This window comes from Rattus norvegicus, chromosome 17 (assembly GCF_021556685.1).
Source record: "Rattus norvegicus strain SHRSP/BbbUtx chromosome 17, alternate assembly SHRSP_T2T, whole genome shotgun sequence".
Classification (NCBI taxonomy): domain Eukaryota; kingdom Metazoa; phylum Chordata; class Mammalia; order Rodentia; family Muridae; genus Rattus; species Rattus norvegicus.
The window spans coordinates 9,147,501-9,174,009 of record NC_141550.1 but is presented as its reverse complement, the minus strand read 5'-3'; the positions used below and the strand labels follow the sequence as shown (position 1 = coordinate 9,174,009).

The 26,509-nt window shown below is 56.2% G+C and overlaps 2 protein-coding genes across 9 annotated transcripts; one reads left to right on the top strand and one right to left on the bottom strand.

Moving 5' to 3' along the window:
* Nucleotides 1-403: 403 nt before the first annotated feature.
* On the top strand, nucleotides 404-9,520 carry Prr7 (proline rich 7 (synaptic)). Of its 4 annotated transcripts, none has more exons than XM_087591313.1 (4): nucleotides 1,105-1,245; nucleotides 2,427-2,617; nucleotides 8,148-8,796; nucleotides 8,952-9,515. In XM_087591313.1, the coding sequence occupies exons 3-4, from the start codon at nucleotides 8,385-8,387 to the stop codon at nucleotides 9,347-9,349; spliced, it is 810 nt and encodes a 269-aa protein (XP_087447439.1). In that variant the 5' UTR covers nucleotides 1,105-1,245; nucleotides 2,427-2,617; nucleotides 8,148-8,384; the 3' UTR covers nucleotides 9,350-9,515. The 4 variants fall into 4 exon arrangements, with proteins under 4 accessions (XP_087447441.1, XP_087447439.1, NP_001102586.1 ...); XM_087591314.1 differs by lacking the exon at nucleotides 1,105-1,245 and adding an exon at nucleotides 1,557-1,786; XM_087591315.1 differs by lacking the exons at nucleotides 1,105-1,245; nucleotides 2,427-2,617 and adding an exon at nucleotides 404-615.
* Nucleotides 9,521-9,797: 277 nt separating this feature from the next.
* Dbn1 (drebrin 1) lies at nucleotides 9,798-24,147 on the bottom strand. 5 transcript variants are annotated; one of them, XM_087591591.1, is made up of 15 exons: nucleotides 23,949-24,147; nucleotides 19,490-19,545; nucleotides 18,799-18,911; nucleotides 18,522-18,596; nucleotides 18,257-18,403; nucleotides 18,027-18,104; nucleotides 17,649-17,800; nucleotides 17,508-17,571; nucleotides 13,938-13,997; nucleotides 13,718-13,841; nucleotides 12,814-12,951; nucleotides 12,325-12,495; nucleotides 11,229-11,911; nucleotides 10,833-10,935; nucleotides 9,798-10,663 (listed from the first exon to the last, which is right to left on the bottom strand). In XM_087591591.1, the coding sequence occupies exons 1-15, from the start codon at nucleotides 24,032-24,034 to the stop codon at nucleotides 10,593-10,595; spliced, it is 2,121 nt and encodes a 706-aa protein (XP_087447717.1). In that variant the 5' UTR covers nucleotides 24,035-24,147; the 3' UTR covers nucleotides 9,798-10,592.
* Nucleotides 24,148-26,509: the final 2,362 nt, after the last annotated feature.

Below are 26,509 nucleotides of genomic sequence, written 5' to 3'. Positions count from 1 at the left end.
ATTGGCGGTCAGGGGTCCTAAATGTCACCTGTGCGTTTGTGTTTACTTGCTTGCTCACTTCAACTAGAGATACTGGGAATGACGTTTTTTTTTTCCCGCTGGGGATGCATGGTCGAGCAACATCTGAGCTATAGAGATCATCCACACCACCATTGGGGGGCAATGTGCCTAATGCCAGCTTCTGAAACATCTGGAACCACCTGTGACCATAGTTTAGTTCTGGGTTCACTGGTTTTTTTTTTTTTTTTTTTTTTTTTCCTTTTTCTTTTTTTCAGAGCTGGGGACCGAACCCAGGGCCTTGCGTTTGCTAGGCAGGCGCTCTACCACTGAGCTAAATCCCTAACCCCGAGTTCACTGGTTTTATGTACCCTTTCCCCTTGGCCTCCAGTTTACTCAAGATCCTGGCTCTCAGAGCCATAACCGTCCCAGTTGACACGGTGGGAGGTGCTCTGGGGCGTTCACTCTCTATGGCTCTGGGGCCATAGAGAAGTTGAAGTAGAAACGGTAAAAAGGCAAGCACAACCGGGTCAAACTTGTATGAAGACGGAGCAGGCTCTAGACAGTATCCCTTGGGAAGAAAGCATGCTCATGAAGCTGTAGCAATTTAGCGCTCAGGTGGGTCTTTCTGTGTTGCTTCTCAGTAGTATGTAGGAATGTATACCTTCTGGAACGTAATGGGTGGGGTCCTGAGTTGGGAGGAAGCCACACTAGGGTGCTGACTTCATCTAACCCCTGCCCCCATTACCTGTGCCTTAATATGCCCAGGTTGAGCTGTGTGAATCTCTGGGTTCGTTACCTCAGCTGCTCCGCTAAGCATCTGGCGTCTGTAACCGCAAAGCTCCGGTGTGTCCTTCACCCCCAACCCCTTTTGGTAGCCTGTTGCCTAGAGCTGGACGGAGTGTACTTTTTCTGTGCTGGGATGCCCTTGGTATTGCGAGCCCACATCCTCTGTGCTGCGCCTGGGTGCGGCAGGTGGGTCCGGAGTCCCACCCACCCCTTCCCTCGCAGCAGCTTCAGCGGCGTGTGGCAGGGGGTGGGGGGTGCCTCTGTTGGCTGCGCGCGCGCGCACGCCAGGCTCAGCACGCGCCCGTGCGCGCGCCCCGCGCCTCCAGCCCAGCGCTCGGAGCGGCTTTCGTTGCCACTGTCTGCTCCCCGGGGCCGCTGCCTTCTCCAAGCTTGGGGTTCTGTCCGCTGGGCCGCTTGCCCCGAGGCAGGAAGACGAGTTCGAGGAGGATGCCTGGGCCCGTGAGTACCGCGACGGCTGCGGGCCGGGCGGGAACAGAGCGCGGGCGGAAGATGGTCTTCGGGCCGATGACCCTCCCTGCGGGTGGCTTGGAACCCTAGCCTGGTATCGCCACCCGGACCCCGATTGGGACAGCGGGCAGCCCCTCCCCCAGCCCACACCGGAGGGAAGGAAGGAGGGGAAAGTGAGCGAGGGAGCCCGAGCCGGGCGCGAGCCGCCACCAGTTCGCTTGGAAACCGTTGCCACAGCAACGGGGTTGCGCTCCCCGGCAACGCGACTGCGGGGTGGCGACGCCCCCTCCCCCACCACGGCCGGGGGCGCGGGAGGGGGGGAAGGGGATGCACTGTGGAGAGAGCATCGCTCTTCTGGCCGGTCTGGGTGTGCCTGCCTCAGCACGTCGAGGGTGGGGGTGAAGGAGAGCGGCTCCGTGGGCACGAGCCGGCTCCCACGTGGCTGCAGTCGTCGCAACAGGGCTCCCAGGGTGGCTGCAAACGTGGAGGCGGCCCAGACCCTGGGCCTGCCGCGGGCGAAGGAGGCCTGGAGGTTGGGTCTGGGGTCTCTGTCTGGAAACTACCATTGCTAGTATCACCACTAGGGTGGTCTCCCGTTCCCTTGAAGCATGGCCTAACCCAAAAATCGTTCTCCGGAGGTGTTTATTATTTTTTTTTAAACTAGAGAAGAGGAAAGAAGCTAGCAGTGTCCCTTCTCATGGCCAGGGCATGTGCCAAATCATGGGCCCGCGGTGGGCCTCCGCTTGCTGTCCTAGCCACCGTTGTCCAGGGAGGGATAAAAGCAGAGCAAAGGACACTGCTGACCCAGGAGAGCTGAGTCCCAGGCCAGATGGGAGCGACCCAGCTCATTGTCTGGACCACAGTGTCCCTTTCTTGTCTGTGCACAATGCCTTAACTGTGTAGGGTGGCATGGAGGTTGGCCTGCAAAGAGGCCAGGGCCACATGGAGGTGCCCTGCCCAAGGGAGCTCCTCGAATGGCTGCTGAGTCAGAGGAAATGACCTCTGGCTCCCTTCCCAACCTCCCCTCCCCTCATCAGACAGTGTTCTGGAGAGAGAAATGGCCCCCCTGCCAGCAGGACCTGACTCAGCAGATGCCAGCCCTGACCACAGACTTCAGATACAGCATCCCTGAAACCACAACCAACCATTCCTAGGTTTCTCTTTCTATCCAGTGACGTATCTGTGCCCAGGATCTGGGGCATTTGAGGCCTTGGCATAAGATTCCCTTAAATGGATGCTACCTGGGAAGTCAGGCAGGGAGACCTGGGGCATTAGTCACAGGTTCCTTTCATTCTTTGCCTGCTCTGTGTGCAATCTGAGTTCTACAGCCACAGTCGCCTAATCCTTAGAGCAGTTGTGCAAGGTAAGTTTCTTACCCCTGTTCTAGAGATGAAGACTCTTGGGGTTCAGGAAGTAAGGGGACTTGCCCAAGGTCAAACACCAGTAAGCAGTATCCTGGGTTTCCAGTGCAGGTCCCTCTGCTGACATAGCCCCTCTTAGCCATGTGATCCAGTCAGGAAAGGATGGAGATAGAGCTTGCCAGAGGAGCGTTCTTAGCCTGCCTTCATGTTCCTCCAGTAAGGAAGTTCCCCATTTCCAGCCTTGTTACACCTTTCCCTCTTCCTGCTGAATCAGCTGGCTTCTTTCTCCCTCACATGCAGCACAGGGTGTGCTAGTGATAAGCTGCCTTCTTGTCTCCTTCCTCCATTTTCTCTCCTGCTGACTCCAAGCCTCAGGCTGGTTGCCTCAGCCCCCTGGGAAAACCCCTAGCCCCTCGTCTCTGGTGTATAGCAGCTCACTGGCCTTTTATGGCTTGTAGTTCTAGCCAGTCTGGCAAATCCAGATCCAGACAGTGCTCCAGCCCTGTGGTTAGACAGACCAGTTCAGAGACTGGGACCCTCTGCGGGTCCTAGGGGCAATGGGATGAGGTGCCTGCTCCTTAGTTAATGTCACCATGCTGTATGTGGACTTCATGTGTCTAGATCATCCAGTTTCCCAGATCATGCTTAAAACTGACCTTTGTGCAAATGCTGGGAAAAATGAATGTTGAATCATTGGCCAACAAGACACATCCATGGATTGTGTTTAAAAAGTTGCAGGTCTTAACTCTTGACCCTGCATGCAGGCCATAGTAAAGTGGGGGATTTCTGCTGGACCACCCTCAGGTGCTGGCCTTCAGCTGGCCACACGTTGGTGTGTGCATTAAAGTGTTTTCACATCAGTTGTGTCCCTGGCCCCCAAGACTGACTCTGGCATTGTCTGACTGGTTTGGGTTGTTTGTTTGTTTTAGGCCTGCTTATTCCCTTTGTGACTGAGTGTTTTGCCGACAACTGTATCTGTGTACCGTGTGTGTGCTTGGTCCCTGTGGAGGTCCGAAGAGGGCATCCGATCTCTGGAACTGGAGTTACAGATGGTTGTGAGCCACACCATGTGAGTGCTGGGAACTGAAACCCAGTCCTCCATAAGAAGAGCAAGTGCCCTTAACCACTGGGCTGTCTCTCCTGCCTCTCAGCCAGGTCTTAGCATTCCAGTTCTCCAGGTAAAGAAGCCACCTTAGGTGTGGGACTAGGGTGGGATCCCAGGGTTAACTAGGGCAGAAGCAGGTTCCTCTCAGCGCTCGATGTGTTAAAACGTGCTGCTCCTTCTGAGGCACAAACATTATCTTTCCCTACCACGTGGCCTCCTCCTTTGCAAGAGCCAATCACATCCACGGGGAGTGAGGGACAGAGACACTCAGAACCTCAGAAATGAGGTTTTAATTTGGGCTTGAGCTTTCATGGCCCCCTTTCCTCCACTGCCCCAGACAGGGCCAGAGCTGAGGCATGAGGGCCTGAGGAAATCTGTCACCACTAGTCTCTGGTGTCCTGTGGCAATTCCCTTCGGCTGGGGTCAGGTCACAGATCCTGCTGAGATTACTGGGAGTGAGACTATGGCAGGCTGACTCTGGGGGACAAGTTCAGCTCTCTGTGGCCTCTGTACATCTGTGTCGGCGTGAGGAAGAGGTGTAGAAATGTCACCTGTGCCCCCAGCATGCCTTTCCTGCCATGACCGGGCCTCTTGAGTGCTGCAGAGACCACAGCTGTACAGCCTGGTGACACCTTCGTGACACTTGCAAGGACAGGTGACAGCCACTTCCTCCCTCCACCCTGGGCCTGTACGCCATACTACATCCAAACCACTCTGTCTCCTTAATATCATTTTCCTTGAATTCATAGATGACTGGGTTTTTGGTTGTAACGCAGCCCGACTACCTGTCATGGCGCACCTTTAATTCCAGTACTTGGGAGGCAGAAGCAGGTAGAGAGATCTCTTTGAGTTCCAGGCCAGCCTGGTCTACATAGGGCCAGGCCAGCCAGAGCTACATAACAAGACCTTGTCTTCAAAACGAAACAACCCCACCCCTAGAGGCTAAGAGCTGGGTCATGGCTTTTTTTCAGTGATATTTTCCAAGATGAGCTATACACTAGTCCAGCTTCTGAAGTGTTACTGGACACCTCCGGTCACTTCCACAAGTGGCCTTTAGCTACTGTGTGCCAGTTGATCAGGCCTTTGTCAGTTCTCTAGCACAGTCCAAGATCACTAGGCTTTATCCTAATCCAGGCTAGGCCCATGAGGTAGCTCAGGGTAACCATGTCCAGGGAACAGTGGAGGAGGCCAAGAGGCCCTGGCAGGAATTCATTCTGGAGACCATGATGTAGGTCACGGGGTTTCTCTGGCATCTGCTGGAAAATTGTTAGAAATTTGAACTCTGAAGCCAGTCATGGTAGCTTTTGCTTGTGAACTCAGCTTTGAGGAAGAGGGAGCAGGAGGATTGTGAAGGAGTTCAAGGCCAGTGTGGGTGACCTAGTGCAGACTAGAGATGTGAACACTTAAATCAGGTGGTGATGCTAGCTCTTGGGACAGGCTCCCCCTCCACGTAGTTCAGACACTTCCCAAATCCACCAGCCACCCCCAGCCCAGAAGCAGACAACTGGGTGATCTTTGCAGAAGTGAGCACAATCCTTATCTTGGGGATTCCTGAGGAAAACACGTGGCAAAGTGGTTAGGGAACGCCTGGGGCCTTGCTTTCTTCCCTGGTGTAATCCCAGGATGGTCTAAGAAAACCCAGTGCCTCAGATGCTACACAAATCAGGATGGAATCCTAAGAAATGTTTAATAATCTGCAAAAAGATAAGGCGAGGGGTGGGGGGAGAGGAAACCCAGTGAATGAGGAACTTGACCAGTTGGGAGGAGGGGTCCATCCGAGGGCGTGGCTCCCAGCAGGGGAGGTGGACAAGGGGCAGGTGTTTGCCCTCAACATTGTGGAGTCTGCAGATCCCCCAACTAGGGCCAAAGCGAGCACAGAGGCAGGAAGAGCCTTGGGCCAGGGGGCTTTGAAAAGTTTGGCCTGTTCAGTAGAGCATCTCCAAAGATCTGCATGACCCTCTTGACGTTTATGGACTGAGCAATTATTGTGGTTATACAGGAGAGGCTGCAGGCCAGACTGTGGCCCTCTGTAGCCCCCTGCAGGAGAGGGGTTAGCATTAGTTGGACACTGGAGCCTGGCTGTTGTCAGGGGCCAGGCCAGCCCTGTGTTCCCAAGGAAGAGATTCCTCTGACCCTCAGTTTGCACCGTGCAGTGGACAATGGCTCTTACTCCTTGCCTCAGTGACAGAAGCACACAGAATTGGAGTTCATTCTTTGGAGTCTGGCCTAACACCCACTCTGCTGAGCTAGGTCCCCTTAGGGTATAACTTCTGTACTTTACTCTGTGTTGAGCCTGAAGCTACCACTCTCTCTCCTTGTAGTACTACTTACCCATTCCCTGAGCTATACCACGGGCGGGCCAGCGCCTCAACAGGAAGTTTGGCGACTAGTTAACCTAACTACCAGGTGTCCTATGGTCTCAGGTGCCCAGTGCTGACAAACGCTGGCCTTTCATTCACATCTTGCCATGTGGAAAGTGGACAGCAGCTGATTCAGATTCAGATTAAACCCTAGCACCTCCTTTTAGCTGTGTGGCACGAGACAAGGATCTTGTCACTTCATCTATCAAAGGATGGTGCAACCAGAAGTGACAGGTTGATGTTAATGTTCTTAAGAAAGACTCTGCATGAAGCCAGATGTGGTAGTGGCCCATGCCTTTCATCCAGGCAGAGGCAGGTGGATTGCTCGAGTTTGAGGCCAGCTGGGAGTACACAGTGACACCCTGTCCCCAAAACAACAAAAATCTACACGGAAAGAAGGAATGATTTCTGATGACCCTGACAGATTCCTTTAAAGCTTCCATTTACCATAACACCATGTTGTCCATGATAGCTAGTCCCCTGGGCTCAAATCATCATCATTGCAGACCCACACAGTCACCCCTGACTCCTGGCAGATACTTCTAACTTAGCAAGCATCATTACCTCCAACCACGGAAATACTTTCTTTAACCCTGGACCGTTTCTGCCCTTTTGCTTGAAACCTCTAGCTTGTGCCTGTTTCCTCTGAACAATCCTGTTCCCGAGGGCTCAAGGAAAGAGAACAACAGATTTAATTAACTCCCAGTGACTGGCAGCATCGTGTTTTTATCTGGGCTTCATCACCATGGCAGCCTCATGGTGGGGTTGTCAAGGGGGCGGGCAGAGCTATTGTTCCTACCCTTGTCTGCTCTGGAACGCAGGCCCAGGAGGATAGGACTGGCACGGGCACCAAGTGACACATGGCTGAAGGCAGCCAGAGAGTCAGACAGGAGCCATCTGGGGAGATGGGGTGGCCAAGGCCTGGCACCCTTTCAGCCTGAGCCTTAAGCCAATTGTGGCCACCAAAGCTGAGTGAGTGTGGGCGCGCCAAGGGCAGGCAGTTCCTTGAAGCTCCTGGAAAGCCATCCTCCCCACAAGCTCAGTGGGCCGGGACTTGGTGGCTAGGTCTAGGTTCAAATTAGCGCTGCGGTCTGTGCAGTTAACTGTTCTTCCAGTTCCCAGCCGTGAGTTAGCAATAATCTCTTACCCAGAGGGTCATGTAAGCTGCTGGTAGAAGGTATTCGAGAAAAACCCATTTCTATTCCATAGGAATGGTGACCTGTCTGTTGCTTGCCCCTTAACTAAGCAGTCAGGTCTCCCAACTTCTCCCTCCCAAACCCCCACACATGCAGAAATGTCCTCAGCCCCCTGCTGTAATAGGAGGTGAACCTGGAGGCCTGGGTTGTGAGTGCAGGACTACGTGGGTCCGAAGGACAGATCTTATTTTCCACCCCACTACAAAGAGGAAAGGAATTGGTAGAAGGAAGGGGGAGGGTTAGAAGTAAGAGAGGTGCAGCCAAGTGGGGTTTGCGCATGAGTAGGTGGTGCGGGAAGTCGAGTTGGGGCTAGAATCCGGCTGGCAGAGGCGCCTAGAGGAAGGAAAGCGGGACTGGCCCACGCCCAGAGCACGGTGTTGGGAGCAGACAAAGGCCGGTCGGTGGCATGCAGTGACAGCCACTGGCCAGACTCTTACAGGCGTGGCTAATAGTTGGAAGCAGTGCAGGGCAGAAACTGGGCTCCAAGCGGGCTTGGGGTGGGCCTCCAGGAGGTGCTCTGCCCTTTTCCTTGCCCCCAAAACACGATGCCGGGACTACTCCAGTGCCCTGGTAGTCACAGCCTCTGAAACCACCTCGAAGCTGGACCCTGGGGTCGCGGGCGGACTCTGCGCGCCCCCTGCTGGCCGGTCTTGGGTCGCGTCGGCACGCGGTCGCCGGGTCCCGATTCGGGGAAACCCTATCGGGGAAACCTCGGGGCGTGACGTCATTCCTCGGTGACGTCACCCAGCCCCCGGGGAGTGCGGGGGTTCCCACCGAGGAGGCATCCCCGGCCCTGCGCGGGACGCGGATGCAGGCCGGGAGTCACCTAGGATCCCGGCGAGCCTCGCTGAGCCCTGTGTCTGCCCCGCAGGTCGCTCGCGGCCCCGGGTGAAGCAGGCCCGCGCCGGCCGGCGCCATGGAAAGGAGAGGGAACCACAGTTGCCCCCCGCCGGCATGCGCGCCCATTGAGCCCCGCCGCAGGCAGCCCCCGGCCGCAGGTCCCCGAGTGACACTGGCGGCACCTGGGAGCGTGGCGCGGCCCCGGGGCCACGCCGAGGAGCCCAGCGTCCAGTAAAGCTGACGAGGACCTGCCGCTTGCGCCGCAGCCATGGTGATGTCCCAGGGCACCTACACGTTCCTCACGTGCTTCGCCGGCTTCTGGCTCATCTGGGGTCTCATCGTCCTGCTCTGCTGCTTCTGCAGCTTCCTGCGCCGCCGCCTCAAACGGCGCCAGGAGGAGCGACTGAGGGAGCAGAACCTGCGCGCCCTGGAGCTGGAGCCCCTCGAGCTTGAGGGCAGCCTGGCTGGAAGTCCTCCGGGCCTGGCGCCGCCACCGCCACCGCACCGCAGCCGTCTGGAGGCGCCTGTGCACGCGCACTCGCACGTGCACGTGCACCCTCTGCTGCACCACGGGCCGGCGCAGCCGCACGCGCACCCGCACCCACACCATCACGCACTGCCGCACCCACCGCCGTCGCACCTCTCCGTGCCGCCCCGGCCCTGGAGCTATCCGCGCCAAGGTAAGGCTGCGCTCTGGCAGGCAAGCGCTCCCTTCCCGTGCTGGAGGCTCCCACCCTTAGCACCGGGAGAAGCGGGCTGGGGTGGTGGTGGCTGGGCGAGGCTTCTGCCTGGGGCCGGCGGCTCCATCCTCACCAGCCCGCTTCCCGTTCCGCAGCGGAATCGGACATGTCTAAGCCGCCGTGCTACGAGGAGGCGGTGCTGATGGCCGAGCCGCCGCCGCCCTACAGCGAGGTGCTCACGGACACTCGCGGCCTCTACCGCAAGATCGTCACGCCCTTTCTGAGCCGCCGCGACAGCGCGGAGAAGCAGGAGCAGCCGCCTCCGAGTTACAAGCCTCTCTTCCTGGACCGGGGCTATACCTCGGCGCTGCATCTTCCCAGCGCCCCGCGGCCCGCCGCCCCCTGCCCTGCCCTCTGTCTGCAGGCGGACCGCAGCCGCCGTGTCTTCCCCAGCTGGACCGACTCAGAGCTCAGCAGCCGAGAGCCCCTGGAGCACGGAGCTTGGCGCCTGCCCGTCTCCATCCCCTTGTTTGGGAGGACTACAGCCGTATAGAGGGGCGCTCGGCGTCCCGAGCCCCACGGGCGAACTCCTAGCCTGACTGCGAGGCTTTTTAAATGCTTCCCTTGGACTGCAGGGAGGGGTGGGGGGAGGGAGGGATTTCTTACCCTGTTTGTTACATTTTGAGGATAATAAAGGTGTGTGATCTGCTTTGGTACAAGCGGAGGGGGATACCAGCTGCTTTAAGCACAAGGTGCTAGTGACCGGGCATGTTGGACCTTAGGGAAGTGCCCGAGTCCTGGCCTGGGGGCGGAGGGCGGGCATACGGAGTTAGCCCTGGGAAACCAGAGGTTGCTTCTTAAGGGCGGGATGTTCCGGCTCCTTTTAACCAGCTTTTGTGCGCCCCCTGTAGCCTCGGAGGTGATAGGAGTTGGGACGCGGGTCGTGAGGGCCGGCGCCCACGCCAGATCAACCCCTGGAGGCCCAGAGCAGCAGGCCCGAAGGGATCTGGATTTCTTTATTAACAGACATGAGCACGACCCATTACATAAGTTTGTGCTTAAAAAAAAAAAAGTTAATGTGAAAAAGAACCCAAGCAGAGAGGAAGGAATTGGGGAGGGGCCACCCAAACCACTGGGTCCCATCAATAAACCCTGACTTGAATCACGCCTAGGACCTCCAGCCTGGGACCTGCCCGGCAGGAGAGGGCGGGAAGCCAAGGGGCCCCAGGTGGGTCTGATAATTCCTTTCGACCAAGCAGCGAGGGTAAAGAGAAGGGGTGGGGTCCCAGGGAGCCAGAGCCCACGAGCCATTTATTGCCATGTTTTAAATTTCGTGCAAAATATCTGAAGCCCTGGATAGAGAATACAAAGTGATATTTTTTTTCCAAGAAACATAAAACTAGGAAAAGTGATGGGGGGGAACATTTTCCCACCAGAACCCCCGACCCCCACCAGGTCCCAAGCAGGGTGAGGCCTCCACCCTGGTCAGCTGAGCAGGAAGGACTAAGCTACAATCTGGTCTGGGCAGGAAGGGGGTGGAATCTGCAACATTGTTTCAACTACCAACGGGAGGAAAACCAGTCAATTGTACAAGTCTATCAACTTTTAAAAAAAAGAGAAAAGCTGTAAAAGTCAGGCCCTGTGGGTAGAGAAGCAGACAGGTCCCCGGCCAGTGCCGGAATCCAGAGTGGGAGCCAGGCGGGGCTGCTGCTAATGCTGGCGCTGCAAGCCGGCTGGCCAGAGGCCACTGCAGGTGGGCAGCCTTGGCGAGGGCAGCCAGGGGGCAGTCGCCACTACTAATCACCACCCTCGAAGCCCTCTTCCTCTTCAGGAACTGGGTCTGCATCCCAGCAGGTGATGTCGATTTCTAAGATACATTGGGAGAGGAGAGAAGGCTGGGTAGATCCATCAATGGTGCTGCCACCACCATCACCCCCAACCTCTATAAGAGCTGTGCCAACCGTGTTTAGTGACACCACTAGCCCTCCAATCCCATCCGGAAGCCAGAATTCCCACCATTCATCCGGGGATACTACCTGGAGGCTTGTTGTAGAATACAGGAGGTGGAGCCTTTGCACATGGCTCTTCTGATTGGGCGAATTCTTCCTCCTGTGACTGACTGAAGTATCCTTCGCTGGCCTGCTGGGGTTTGTTATTTGTTTTTGGTTTGTTTGTTTATTTATTTTAATAAAAGCACCGGTCACCAGGCCCCAACTGTCAGGACTACAGCTGATCTATCAGGCCTGAGCCTGTTTCCCCAGCAACCACTCTTGGAATCCTGGGTTGCTAGGGAAACACAGATGCCTGCCAGGGAACAAATGCAGGGATGGAGAAGGGGGAATAGAGCTGCTTCTCAACGCGGATCTACAAGCAGTCAGCCCTCCCCCTCCGCACTGACCAGTGTCCCTCCCACCAGGCTCCCCCTGTCCCACCTGGGTCCCCTCCTTCTGAGTGGTCTCTCCATTGGTCAGCAGATGAGGTTCTGGCTCCAACTCCTGCTCCAACACCTGATCTACCTCCTCTAGGGCTGAGGGCATAGTTAGGACCTGGGAGGCAGCCAGCGGCTCTCCTTCGGCTTCCTCCTCTGGGTCACAGAAGGTGGCTGGAGGTTCTGGCAGCTCATCGAAATTAAGAAGGTTGGCACAGCCTTCGCCCACTGGTGGCAGCGGCTCCTGAGCTGCCTCATTCAACAGAGGCACCTCTGCCAGGGAGGCCTCAGCACCTGAGGGTGGGGTGGGCACCCTGGGTTCAGCCTGAGGCGTTGAGGCCTCTTCCCCGTTACCAGGCCACAGATCAATGAGGCTGGCGGCGGCAGGGGTGACGTTGTCGGCAATAGTGGTGGCAGTAGTGGCAGTGGTGGTCTCGATGGTGTCAGCTGCATGAGCATCAGCTACTGAGGTGACAGAGGCATCAGGCTCTGGAGAGGCCGCCAGGACAGCCTGCTCAGGAGATTCTGTGCACATCAAGTCCTCCGTGGGGCTGCTTTGCAACAGGGGAGGTTCCTGTGCCCGAGGAGGCTCCTCTGCACAGCCAGCCCAGACCTGAGGAGCTGCTGCTACTTTGGCCTCCTTGCAGACCTCTTCACCGTCCAGTCTGGGAGCAGACTCCTGGGCCTCTGTCGCACACGAAGGACACAATGCAGTCAGTCCCCTTGAGGAAGGACAGATGCCCTGGGCCAGTGTACCATGCCCTGCCCACCCACTGAAAAGAGAGGAGTTTGGGACTTCTGGGCAGGACCTACCACAGAGGCATCTTTCAGCATCAGTCATACCTCCCGGTCCTTTCACCCACTCTTTTTAAACCCCTGGGAGGAAGGCCACATTCCTCAGTGATGAGCCAATGAGGTTTAGAGAAGTCTGACAGCAACACCGGGGCTGTCCTCAGCTACAGCCACATCCTTACCAGTGTAGTGTTGGTGATGGAGTGGTCCGGGTCCTTTGAACTACGTTACCGTGGCAACCCAGGGTCTCCCCTCCCCCCGCCCAGAGACTGATGGAAGAATGGGAACCGGTGGAGCCCTTCTCTTACCTTGAGCTGGTGGGGGTGGTGGAGGTGGGGGTGGAGGCTGCGAGGATGTGACCTCATCCAGGGCCCTCTCGATCTGCTCCGTGATGGGGGTGGAGGCTGTGCTGGAATCAGATGGGCTCCGGGTGGGAATGGGAGTGGGCGCCATCCTCCGGTGGCTGTCCAGGTGACTGCCTGTGGAGCAAACGTCCAGGCTAGTGAGTGAGGACTTGGAGCTAGGTGGACTCGGGACTATCCACCTTGTGTCTTGAGTGCGGGTGGGGGCTGTGAGCTCCCCAGGCCCCCCAGGGGCCAGATTACTGCTCCAGACCCTGTAAACCAGGCCGCTGGGGGCCAATGCCCTACAGGGCCAGGGACAAGAGGCAGGTAGTACCTGCTCTGGGGACAAACACCAGCAGTCGGCAGTCAGGCTGGGGGAGAAAGGGCGAGGGGGCTGCTGGGAAGCGGGGCCCTCCTTACCCCACCCTGCCGAGGCCTGGGGCTGCTACCTACATGGGAGGGAGGAAGAGAGGTTTGGGGTGCGGTGGCAGGTGATATAGGGAAAGGGAGTCCGTGGAGGGGAAGAGGAGGAAGAGGAGGAGGAGGAAGGCCCACTGTCCGATGCCTTTATGAAAGGGCAGTACGGACGACCTGCCAAGAGAGACAGACAGAGAAAGAGACAGAGGACAAGAGAGGGTCAGTCTCCCCCACCCCTGCCCCAAGGCCTCACCCACCCCCAGGGCCAGCCCTAGATGTCCAAGCCACCTTCAGCCAAGGTGCACATTCAGCCAAGCTGGGCCACAGCCGCCAGCCATCTGATGCCCCCCACCAGATACACGCATGGGGACACACACAGCCAGCCTCTGTGTAGCAGCGTGAATGGGTATAGTCTGCCATGCCCCTGGAACCCCAGCAACATGACCAAGCACACAGTAAATGCAAATACTCAGAGCAGCGGACAAGAAATGGAAGGGCGCTTCAAGGGGAGGAGGAAGCCACACAAGGAGAAGCGAACAAGCGAGCCCAGAGAACAGCTGCTCCAGGGAGCTCACACTGAAAGGTCAAAGCAAGATCCCACCAACATGCATCCAAAGCCTTCAGGCCGGACCTAGTCCAGCCCTGCAGGGAAGCTTCCGACACCAGCAGTGTGTGTGAACCTTCACCAAACTGATCAACAGGCCTTGAGTACCAGCCATTACTCAGCCAAAGCCATTTGACAGTGCCCCACCCCCCAACCCAGCCCCTCTGGGGGGGTGCTACCACCTGGAGAGCTGGGTGTGGAAGCACACGGAAAGGGGGGTCTTGCCTTCTCCAAGGAGTCCTTGGGAAAGGCTTCTTTTCCAAGAAGAAGTCCCAAAGGGATTTAGGGCCACAGTCTGAGGAGTACGGATCGGGCAAGGAGGGCACCAAGGACTACCTGGTCGGTGGTTGAAGGGCGAGGGTGCGTCACAGCTGCCACCAGAGGCTGAAGCCACTCGTTCCTGCTGTCTGAAGAACTCCCGTGGGTTATCAGGCCGCTGGGCAATGATGGCAGCTGCCTCCTGAGGGCACAAGGGAAGAGTTAGAGAGCTGGGCAGGGCTAGCCGTCTGAACCAGCCCTTGCCCATCTGTCTCACTTGCCACTCCCCCGCTCTCACCTCCACCTCAGATTCCGACTTCTTCATCTGGGACTCTTCCTCTTCATCTCGCTGATCACCCTGGAAACCAGAGGGACAATGTCCTGAGCGTCTCTTCCCAACCCAGCAGGATCTCAAAGCTGGCACTTTGCTCCTCTCAGTACCCAGTTTCCACAGCCTTCTCTTTCGATGTCTGCAGCCACCTCATCCCCAGACCAGTCAGGCCTTGAGTATTAGACTCATTCACTTCCCACCTCACCAGGTGTCCAGGAGCTTCTAGAATACTCCAGGTCCTTGAGCTACCTTAAAGCCACACAGAGCACAAGCTGAATATGGCCGGTGGGCTGGGTGGTGTTGTGATGCCCTATCTTAAAAGCATGGATGTCTGTTCACCACGTGTGTGCAGTGCCCTCAGAGGCCAAAAGAGGGCGCTGTAGCCCTAGAATTGGAGCCACAGATGGCTCCCAACATGTGGGTTGCCAGGACTTGAGCCGAGATCTTCAGGAAGAGAAACTGCTCTTCCCAGCTGAGCCACTTCTTCAGGCCCCAAGAGCAAGGTGTTAACCCCACATAAATCAAGCCGCTATCACTAAGCTGCTATCGGTTTCATACTGAACTGAAAAGAGAATCTGGTTTCTCATTTTGTCATACATGGGATTGTACCCAGGTCCTCACAGAAGCCAAGCAAATGCCTTAGCAGTGGCTACACCCTTTTTATTTTGAGCCAGGGTCTCATTAAACTGTTAAGCTGGCCTTGAACTTACGGCTTTACCACCTGCCTTGGCTTTTGTTTTTTAAGATGGAATCTCTCACAGTCCTCTGGGTATCTAGTTTGTTTTGTATTCCCCCTCTCTGGCTCTGTGTGTCCCACCCTGGGAGTGGGGGGCGAAGGCTTGCTGGACAGCGTTCTACCTCTGAGCTGCGTACCCGGGCCCCCAGTTTCCCAACACCATGGTGGACAGTCATCCGGAAGCTGCCCTTACACTGGAGCCCTGATGCCCAGTTCACTGCAGACCCCCTGCCCCCACTCCCTAATTTCCATTTGGCCATTTCCTGGCTTATGTTTTAAGACTGAAACCCAGGACTGTAGGTGGGCGGGCCCCTTACTTGGCTACATTCTCTCTTCCTCAGACTAATCTAGACTCCTTCATATCTCCAACCACACCATCTATCCCGGCTCCAACTCGCCCACACACTCTGCTAGATGTGGACATGATGTCTTCTGCATGCTCCAGTTACAGGCTAGAGTACTCATCCCGTTTCCCAACCCCGTGTTTTGGCATCGGAGGTCAGCTCACGTCTCCCGAGTGCCTGACCTACCGTCAGGCCTCTCCAGTTTAAGGCCTCTCTCTGCTCGGCCACTAACTCCTGAGCAAGAAGCCCCTGGTTCATTCAGGTCGTTACCTTTTCTGGGTCCCCTCAGGGAGTTCCCAGTAGATACCACAGACTACAGAGCATTGTGTTTCCTGTTTCTGGGGTCACTTCCCTCACCCTCTGTGAGCAACACAGGATGAAGCCCCACGTCTGTGAATGACCAGCACGGCTGGTATTGTTCAACGGAACTCACTACATGAAAAGTCTCTTATTTGACATCTCCTGCTGTTTGTGGGGCAAACTGGGCAGAAGGGGCTGCTAGAGAAAGGGAAGAAACTAGGTGAAGAGCAGAACTTTCTTCTTATATTTTAAGACGGGGTCTTACTTTTTAGAACTGGCTGGTCTGGAACTCATAATGTAAACCAGGCTGGCCTTGAAGTCGCAGTGATCTGTCTGCTTCGACTTTCCTGGTGGTGGGATTACGGGTTTGTGCCACCACTCTTGGCTCTGAGCTCTGCCTTTGAGCATAGAACCTAGAACTTACTTTGCTGCCACTAGAGAAAGGAGCAGACGCAGGCTGGAGAAAGCATGACTTCTGAAGTTTGGATCCCCAGCAGGACACACACTGAGCCAGCAGAGGCAGACCCAGGGGCTCCCTAGCCAAGCAGTCAAGCTATACAGTAAGCAGGTTCAAAGAGAGAACCTGCCTCAAAAAATGAAGTCGGTAGCTACAGAGGGAAACCCCAGAAGGTAACCTCAGGCCTTTACAAGTGCATGATGGGAGGGGTTGGGGATTTAGCTCAGTGGTAGAGCGCTTGCCTAGGAAGCACAAGGCCCTGGGTTCGGTCCCCAGCTCCGAAAAAAACCAAACCAAACAAACAAACAAACAAGTGCATGATGGGTAAATACGCTGTCCACAAATGCACAAGCACCCATGAGCACTCACGCGCACACACACACAATAAAAGGAGCATGCGTATCATAGAGGCTTTAACTGTGAACAATGTCAACACCACAGAAACAAGTTAGAGCTGTGGGTAGGAGAGAGAGGGGAAGACTCAAAGCACCGTTGTGCCTAAGCATTCTGATACATGAGAACCCAAGGCCAAGAGGGAACCATCTATCTGGAAAGATAGCTCGGTGGTTTGGAGTACTTGCTGCCCTTGTAGATGACCCACGTTTGGTTCCCAGCACCTTTGTGCTGGCTCACAACCATCTGTAACTCCAGTTTTAGGAGAGCCAACATCTAAACTCTGCAGGCACTGCATACACACGATGCAGGGGCACACATGCAGGAAAAACACTCACATACATGACAAAAGTAAATCTAAAACTCATTAACAGGGGAGGAAGCAGTACAGTGCCTAAGAATTCCTAAGTTCAGTCATTTTAACTGGACACTGGTGGCACACACTTTTAATCCCAGCCCTTGGGATGCAAAGTCAGGCTGATTTTTGGGAGTTTGAGGACAGCCTAGTCTACAGAGCAAGTTCCAGGACAGCCAGGGCTACAAAGAAACCCAGTCTTGAGGGTGGGTGGGTGGGGGACCATTTTAGAGTGCTAAAATTCAATTCAGTGGGGCCTTTCTCGGAGGACCTGAAATCAAAGGGGCACAGCTGGCTACAATGTTGTTACTTTCCCATGGGATACCTTGAAGCAGTAGATGAACTCTGAAGAAAAGCAAAACTTCCTCGGCCATTGCTTAAGATGCTGATAGGTGACAAAGATGAAGGGCGAATCCAGAAGTCACTACACTAGTCTACTTCTGTGTGTGCACGCACCTTTGCGATCCCTACAAAACCTGGCTTTTTCAAAAGTCCTTGCTGTGAACGGCTGTGCAGTATAGATTAGGAACAGTGGAAGAAGAGGCTGCTCCAGAGCTTGCCTATGTCCCTAGTAAGACCAGCCTAAGTTCACGCAGGAGCTCTGAGTCCTTTCATCACAAAGCCTAATTCTCAAGTCCCCCCAACCCCAACTGCAGAGCCCATGACTACTAATACACCCCAAGTCCCCCGGATCTCAAGGGGGGAAGCGATGGAGGAGCCAGGTTAATGAGGGGCTGAGTCAAGGTGGGTCTTTTTTTCCAATTTGGAGAAAAGCACCTAAAAGGAGTTTTGTTGTTGTTGTTGTTTAGTTGTTTGTTTTCCACACAAACACCAGGTCCCCACAGGACAAGTGCTGGACCTGACACTCTGCTGATACGAATGCCCGTGCACGCTCTCAGGGGGGAAAACACACGACCCTGGGCAGGCACAGGAGCCCTGGGAAATAACTCACAAAGATAGACTGATCCTTTAACCTCCTCTTGGCCTCTTCAGCTTCCAGACTCTGCTGTTTCCTCCTGGAACGAGAAGTGCAGGAAGCCCCCTGAGTGTGGGCTCAGTGCGGGGTGCTCCTCTGCCTTGGGCCTGACTTTACCTGTGCTCCTCGATCTGCTGCTCCCGCTCTCGGTAGCGCCGTTCCCGTTCCTCCTGCTCCTGCCGCTCCTGCTCCATCCGCTCCTGCTCAAACCTGAGCCTGGCATCCAAAGCCTTCTTCCGCTCCTCCTCCTTCCGCAGCTCCTCCTCCTTCTGCACCCCACACCCAGGAAGGACAAGCCCTGAGCCCAGGCTAGCCTTGGCCCTTCCAATCTACTCCCACCCAGGCTGGGGAGGTGGCCTTCTGGGAATTAGGGGGATGAGCCCTGTGTGCGGGAGACCAAAAGGGTTTGCTCTTTCAGCCCGGAGAGGTCAGAGCTACCCTGCAGGCTCAGGTAGGGACACCTGGGCGTGAAGGCTCAGGGACGGCATTGCCCACCTTGGCCTGCTCCCAAAACTGCTCACGGTTAATCCGCTTCATCTCCACGGCCGCATCCGTCTTCTGGTAGGTGGTGCCCTGCAGAGCCAAGAGCCTGGGTGTGAGCACGAGAGCAGACCAAGCGAGCGGTCACATGTGCAGAATGAGGGCTAAGAGGGCCTGGGGTGGCCCGATTGGGGACCAGGTCACACAGGTGACACAAGACCAGCCTGTCCCGGGAATACACTGACCACCGGCTCAGCATTCTCATCCTCCCGAAGGCGCAGGCGGTGCAGCACTGGGCTAGAGAGCCGAGCCAGTCCATTGGAGAGCCGCTGCCCAATGGCGCCAGCATCGATATCCTCCACACTGCTGGCATTCACAATTACGTCAACGCCCTTCATAAAAAAAGCTGTGTTCAGGTGGCATCCAAACACCCATTACCAGCCCCCATCTGCGTACAAACCTGGCCCTAGGTGGCTCACCATGCCCGCCTCAGACCCAGTCCCCACCTACCTGGAAGAATTCAGCCACCTTGGCCACATGGCTGGCACAAGCACATTTTCGGGCATCAGGCACATCCTCACCAACCTGCAAGGTACCCAGTGAAGGGGGGGGAGGACGGGGGTCAGGACAGGATGAGTGGAAGAAACAGCCTGAAGGCGTGACAGCCTACGGGCCCAGAGAACCAGTTCCCAAGAACTAGTGCAGGATTTCTCCCCAGCAGTGGCTATGGGTGGAATGTCACCGCTCTGGGGCCTTCAGCTCCCAGCCCCATCCCACAGCTGCATACCCAGTTGATGAGCACATATTTTGGCAAGGCAGCCTGGGAGTCCTTGACGCTGCAGAAACCGTACATCACTTTCTGGTTCTCGAAGTGGCCTGAAAGCTCCTGCAAGCCTCCTTCTGGGGAAACCAAGAAGGTGTTGGGACAAGTCATCTTCTCCTATACCCTTCCCCCTACAAGGGCCTAGAACTCCCAGGGGATTTCTGTTCTGCACAGCTGGAGGCTCAGGCCTCTGTGTAACGAGACAAAGGGGCAGACAGGATTCAAGCTTTGCCTCTGAATCCTCCTGGGCCCGATCTGAGGCGGGACCAAAGGAGTCTGTTCACACATCTTCATTTCTCAGGGATCACACCTCTCATGTCTTACCAGGTGCTGGTGCCCAGCGAGGCACGTGAAGCTTTCCTTAAGGAAATCTTCCAGCTCTAAGAATAGCACTGAGCCAGACCCACCCTACCAGGCCCCTTCCCTTAGCTGTATGATGTTTGGGCAAATTGCTTTTTCCTCAACTTTGTCTTCCCAGAAGTTCAACAGGAAGCAGGAACTCTCTCTACACTCTGAGGAATGCGGGGATGACCAAGAGGAAGAAGGACAACCGTCAGACAAGCGTGGGTCTGCTGGACGGAGGCAGGAAAGTGGGAGGGGACCGAAACAAGCAGAGTGGGTGGTGGGACGGAGAGGGAACGGCTGGAATTCTTACCTCCTGATGCTGCAAGCTTGAGGTCATCTGAGCCATCTTCGTAAGTGTACAGAGCCCTGAGGAGAGGGAGGAGTGGCTCAGAACTGTCAGGATCTAGGCAGCCAATTTTGGGTGGAGAAGGCACTAGAAAGGGAGAGTGACACCAGAGGGGGCAGGCAGGGCAGAACAGGATGAGGAGGGGTAAGCTTTGATCGTTGGTGGGTCATGAGGAGGCCAGGCATCATTTCCGCTGAGTCGGAGACCTGGGTCAGATGGCAGCCAGGGAGTGGTGGGGGAGAAATCATTGCCTAGTCAGCTCATCGTCCGGCCCTAGCCCTGGCAGCCCACAACTCAGTGGAGCGGGTGTGCGATGGAGGCTCCAAGGCAACGGTTCCTTGGTTACCGTTCCCTGGCGACCATGATTCTCATCCCTCATTGGCCAGAGCCAGGAATCTACCTGGTGCGTGCCTTGGTACCCGCCGCCCCTCCCCCTTTTGGGAGGGAGAAGAATCTGGTGCTCGATGCTGGGCATCCCCTGGTAACCATGGCAACCCAGCAATTGGCACAGAAACCAGCCCACCAGAGCTGCATTCTCCTCGAACACAAAGGACCCCAGGGACATCCTCAGAATCAATCTCTCCCTCTCTGAGATGGGGGTGAGGTCGCTGTGATCACTCCCTGTCTCTGACCCTAAGATCTCCTGGTTTTCCAGCCCCGAGGCTGTCCCTGTCCTCACTGACGCCTTCTAGGACTACCATATAGACTGAAGCTGACCGAAAAGCTTCCTTCCTTCCTAGCCTTCTTTGCTCTATTTATTCTTGGCAGGCATACTAAAGCATCCATCTCATGGAAAGGTAATATAGAGACTTCCCCTGAGCTCCCCTCAACCCATCCCGATGCAGGCATCAAGCTGGAGACACATGGAGAAGGGAATCTTGGTCCCTGAGAATTCAGAAGGGCACAGAACCTTCCTTCCTGGTCTCCCATTTCCTATCTAAGTCAGGAGGCTGGGGTATGTGAGAAAAGGAGAAAAGCAGAGATAGAGGAAAGGGGGGAGCAGGGAGGAGGAAGAAAAAAAGAGGGGGAAGAGGACAAGAGACAGGAGGGAAGTGGAGAAAATAAAAAAATGGAGGAGGGAGGAGAAGAAAGGAGCAAAAAGGGAGGAGGGGGGGGAGAGGAAGGAAGGAGGGAGGGCCTAACCCCATGCCCCAGGGGTTGCTGGCCCCTGTTAAGATGGCCAAATAGCCCCCGCAGCCCCTCCCCTTCCCATACCCCTCCCTGCTTTTCCCCACAAAGAGACACAGGTGGGCTGCATGTCTTGGAGCCCTTGGTGCAACTGCTCCCCCAGCCGCTCCAACAGCTGTCCCACCACCTGTCAGGCTGCCCTAACCCATGGCCAGGAACAAAGAGCCCTCAAAGAAACAGGGTGTCTCCCTCTCTAGTCACAGATGAAACACTGAGCCAGCACCAGGAATCCTGGCTCCTTCCAAGACACAGCTCCGGCCATCACATCTCTCTGGGGTAGGCTGCTCTGTCTCAAGACTCTCTGAAGCCCCTTTATGCCCACCTACCTCCAAACCGCCCCTCTTCCCCGATAGGGCCACAGTCCTTCCTCCGCAGAGGCCAGGCCTCATTCAAATCCTCTCAGCTCTGCTAGCCCACCTCTCCAAAACGACTGTGCATTGACACCCACACTTGGGTCACACTGGCTCGCGGATTCAGTTCTGAGAAACACGTTCTGCCCTACAGTTGCACTTGGGTTTTCTGTACATGGAGACCACTCAGGACACCACTGCCAGCTTCAGTCTGAGCTTCACGGCCCAGAGCTCAGCGAGAATGGGGAAAGCCATCTGCACTAAGTCCCAGACCCTGCCGGACAGTTTCTCTAACATAACACAGGTGCTCTGGGACTGGCAAGTAGGAGCTAGGAAACATCAGGACAAAGTAGAAGAGGAGAGGACTATAGATGGGACACACCTCACCAGACCCTGGAGACAGTCACTGGCAGTGACAGAGACTGTCCTGTCAGTTTGTGAAGGCAGGGACTCTGACTGTGCTAACAAATACTGCTGCCTCCGTCCTGGGTCCAGCACAAAACAACACCACAAGGGATCTGTAATGTTGACACAAACGCTCATCCACCATTTAAGCCGGAGACACTGGACTAGGGCAAGGTAAGAGTCCGACTTTAGCATGGACACTAGCAGTGAAAGGTTGAAGACCAGCGTGCTCTCAGTGAGCTAGAACTGGAAAGGCCCCGGAGACCCCTAGATGGACTCTGCCCATCCCCCTCTTTTCTCAGAGTACTTGAGAAGAGCAGGAACTTCTCACACAATGAATCACACCATAGCCAGGGTTGGTGGTGCTGGCTTTTCCCACTACACAATCTGACTTCCCCAGTGACCTGCTTACAGCACAAGGATGGTGGTCCTTAAGAGACCCTGCCTCCTAGGGGGTCAGCAACCCCAAGCTCCGCCACACACACACACACACACACACACACACACACACACACACACACACACACAAAGTCAAGGTAGCCGCAAGATGCCAAATATCCGTGCCCCAACGTTTTAACCCAGACACCCCTCCTGCTGGACTGATAAATTCAGGGTCTGTCCTGAGCCTTGAGATCTCAGCCAGCTCCGGGTTGCATGATAAGAGCTGAGAGGAATCACACCATCTTCAGTAAGATGCAATCCTCGCCACACTTTTACAACATGCTGTTTAGGCCCTTGGAAGTAAGCAAGCAGATATGCGAGGGTACATCTGCACATATCCCTCACACAACCCAGACGGGGCTGGCAGAGGCCAGGGCTGAGTAACTACCTCCCTTTGGCTACACGGATGTTGCTGGTGGTGGAGGCCCAGGCCTATTCTGAGCAGGATGTGGGGCAGAAGTAGTTGGCGGCCCCTGTGTTGGGTTGCCAGTGTTCGGCTCTCGAGGGGTTAAAAGATACAAGGTGTTGTCTACACTCCATGGACCACAACTGAGAAGGAAGGGTTCTGGCCAGTGTTTCTCCTCAGGCAGGGCCACTTCCTCAAACAGGCTCCTCAAACAGGCCACTTGCCCAGATTGCCTCCAATGATCTCAGCCCCCCAGGGGCAGGGCTGGGACAACAATGTGGAAATGGTTTGTGCTTGTGCTGGCCTCTCCTATAACTGACCTGCAAGACACAAGAACTTGTCTCCTGAGTCCATCCCTCTGGGCCTGGCTGCCGGCCAGTGCTGCAGTACCCATGGCTTGAACGCATGGCTATTTTGTTCTGTCCTCCAGCCCCCCTACCCGGCTGCCCTAGGGTGAGAGTGAAGCCAGCCCAACTGGGGGGGGGGGTCCCTCACTGTTAAGCCCTAACTATTCAGCCTCCGTTTTCTTAACGACAGCCTACTTCCAGCCTGCCCAAACGAAAGGATCCAAATACAAAATGGGGATTTTTTTGGGTTTTTTTTTTTTGTTTTTTTTTTAGAACAACACTTGGGGGCTGTGCTCAGAAAGGGGCATTGGAGCCCCCTGGTTTTCCTGACAACCCTGAGACTTCAGTCCAAGGCAGGTGGTTCACACCCTCCTCCACCTCGGGGTGGAGAACAGCCGGGGAGGGGGAGAGAAGCCATCCACTCACACCGCCCCAATCTGAGGCTGACAACCCCCTGCTGCTGAGCGAAGAGGGTAGGGTCCCAGAAATCTACTCATCTGGTGTCTCTCTACGGGGCCTCCCTCCACGCTTCCTCCCAGATGGCCACCTAGCCAAGCTGCTCCGGTCCATCTCCTGAGTCGTTTCCTGCCTAGCTGCCTAGTCCCAGCGATCTCCTCCTCCAAAAAGGGAGAGGGCTCAGCCCTGCCTCTTCCTCTGCGATCCGTGAGGGATAAAGAAATCACTTCGTGATTGCCATGTGGCAGTGAACCTCCTTGTATCACACCCTAACCTAGATGTGCGGGGAGAGACAACCCTGAGAAGCCCCCGGTGGGCGGGGCACGCTGGCCCCCAGCCCTCGGCGCTCCTCCCCCGCCCTAGCTTTCCTTTGTGCTGTGGCCCGGCCGGCTCCGCTAGCTGGGTCCCCGCCCCATCCCCACCCGGTCCTCGCCCGCTCGAAGGTGGCGAAGGTGCCCTTGGCTGGCCCGTGCACACCTGTCCCCCGGGCCCGTGAAGGGAGGCAGGGTGGGAAGGGGGATGGGCTCCGGCAGGGCCGTAGGACCCCAGGCCCCAGGTCTGGGCTCCACATCCGCGTGGCTGGCGTCCGGCTCCCGGGTCCCCAGTGCGCCTAGGGCGGCCTCAGGGCGCCCCGGCCCGCACGCCCAGCCTGGCCCGACCGGCCCCTCCCCCGGCTCGCACAAAGGCAGCCCCTCCCCAGCTCTCCCGGGCCGTTGCACCATTTCGGGGTCTCCCCCTCCCTTCCCGGTGGCAGAGCCTCGGGGAAACAAAGGCGCGCGGCGGCCTGGGGACAAAGGGGCCGGGGGCGGGGGCGGGGGCGGGGGGCTCACCAGTCGGCTGCACTCTCCTCCCGGATCACCTCCTCGTACGCCGCCAGCAGCTCCAGGCGGTGGCCGCTGAAGCTGACGCCGGCCATGCTGCGGGCCGGACGGAGGCCGAACGGACAGACGCACGCACGGGCGGACCGACCGACACCGGAGGGAGGGAATGAGGGAGTCGCCGCCGCCGCCTCAGAGCCTCTGCAGCGCTGAGAGCGAGCGAGCCAGCGGCCGGGGGAGGGGAACCGGCCGGCGGGGGGCGGGGGGCGCTGGCTCCGCCCGGCTCACTCCCTCGGCTCGCTCGGTCCTAGCGCCGCCTGGGCCGGGCCCAGGGGGAGGCCCGCCCCCCCTTCCCAGTTTGCCCCGGAGCGTCCCACACACGCCCCTCGCCCTGCTGGCCAACACCCGACACTGAGCTTCCACTCTGCTCCCAGGGCCAGTCCCATGCACCTGTCTTGTCCTCGTCCCCAACCTGGCAGCACACCCTCATCCCCAGCCATAAACCCACCAAGATTCCAGGCCCAGACATCCTTCTCCATCTCCCCAGAATAATTGACCCAGCCCAACACCCTTGATTCATTTAACTCCAGCCCAGACTCACCCCATTCCTGGGTCTGTTCCACCCTACATTAAACCCCTTATGGTCCTTACCCTGTCCCTGCCCCATTCAGTTCTTCATCTGGCCAGGCCTGGGTTGTCTGCAGCCTTTTTCTTCTGAAAGGACCCTTCCTAGTCTACCACCATCATTGCTTACATTCCAGCTACAGGCCCGTGCTTCCCCTGCACACTTCTCCACCTATTCACCATACCCTCTAGCTATGCCAGCCTATCTGAATCCCACTCAGATCCCTCTCTCTAACCATACCCCCCACTCTGCCCCAGGACCTTGTCTCAAGCTGTTCCCACCCCACCCCAGCTCATCACCTTTATTCCAATCATTTTCTTCCTCCTGGATGGGGTGTCCAGAAAATGATGTCTTCTTTCCCAAGCACCTAAGGATACCGCCTAAGGAACCCCAAGCAGGGCACCCCCAAAGCAACTCCAGGGAGAACTTTCTAGCACCTTTCATTTCCCAAAGCTCTGAGCACAGACAGGACTGGGCCTCAGAGAAGTCCCTGTGGAGAAGTGGCCGCACAGACAGAACCTTCAGGCACTCTTTCCGGTGGAGTGGAGGACCCTGAAGCCCTCCCCAGCTCCGGAAAACCTTTCCATCACCACCACGCCTCCCAACCCATTTCCCAGGCAGGCAGGCCACAGAGCAAGCTCCCCCGGAGCGCATCTGTAAAGAAGAAGTGGGTTTTTTTCAGCAGGCTCCTGTTCTGATTTGGTCAATCATCTCTACCAAGAAGTCAGTACTTAGATTCACTGCAATGCTTTGGAATGGGACCAGGGTTTGGGAAAACTCTACACTTCACAAGACCCCTGCTTCAGGAGCTCTGGGTACTCACTGTACCCATGTACCCCATCCTCGGTAGTTTCTCCTCCACCCATCTCTAATGAGCCCCGGGAGTGGTCAGTCCCGGGCCCGGTAGCTGGAACGCAATGGTTAGGGCAGAGGGGAATAGAGATAACATAAGATGGGGAAGGAAAGGGGCAGGGAGCCAGAGTGAGAACAGAGCTGAAGTTCTCCTTACCATGAGAGTGCCAGCCTGGGGCAGGCGGGAGAGGGCTTGGAGGTTGGGGCTCAGGACTTGGCCTCAGCATCTCTGCATCCTGCTACTTGCCCACCCTTTCTGTCTCCCAACCTTCTACATAGTCGATGTCCTATGCAAAAAGCAGACCTAAGTGCACTTTGGAAGTACCTCCTCCGATTCCTGCCTGCCCACCAATTGTCTACCACCTGTCTCAAGCCACGCCCAGTTCACCTCCGACCTGCGCTAGTCACGCCCAGTTCACGCCCATCTGCATTTTGTTGTTGTTGTTGTTGTTGTTATTGTTGTTGCTGTTCTGTTTCATTTCTTTAAATATTTTATTTGGGGCCTGGAGAGAAGGCTGGTTAAGAGCACTGACTGCTCTTCCAGAGGTCCTGAGTTCAATTCCCAATGGTGGCTCACAGCCATCTGTAATGGGATCCGATGCCCTCTTCTGGTGTATCTGAAGACAGCGACAGTGTACTCATATATACTAAATAAATAAATCTTAAAAAAAAAATTTGTCTGGATATAATGTTTTTAATCCCAGCCCAGGGGAGAAAGAGGCAGGCAGCTCTCTGTGAGCTCCAGTCCAGCCAGACCCACATTATGAAACCCTGCCTCAAAGGAAATAAATAAGATTCCGAGTTCCTTCTCCTTTTTATTTATTTATTTTTTTCTTTTCTTTCGGAGGTGGGGACCGAACCCAGGGCCTTGCGCTTGCTAGGCAAGCACTGTACCACTGAGCTAAATCCCCAACCCCTCTTTCTCGTTTTTAATTTTTAGGTTAGCACACAGGGTATGGGGCCTCAACACATCATGGGTCATTGGCTTTCTGTCATTTGTCTGATACACACACACACACACACACACACACACACACACACTCCCACTTCTGGTGGGCTTCCCTTCCTTCCCGGTTTTCTTTTTTTTTAATTTTTT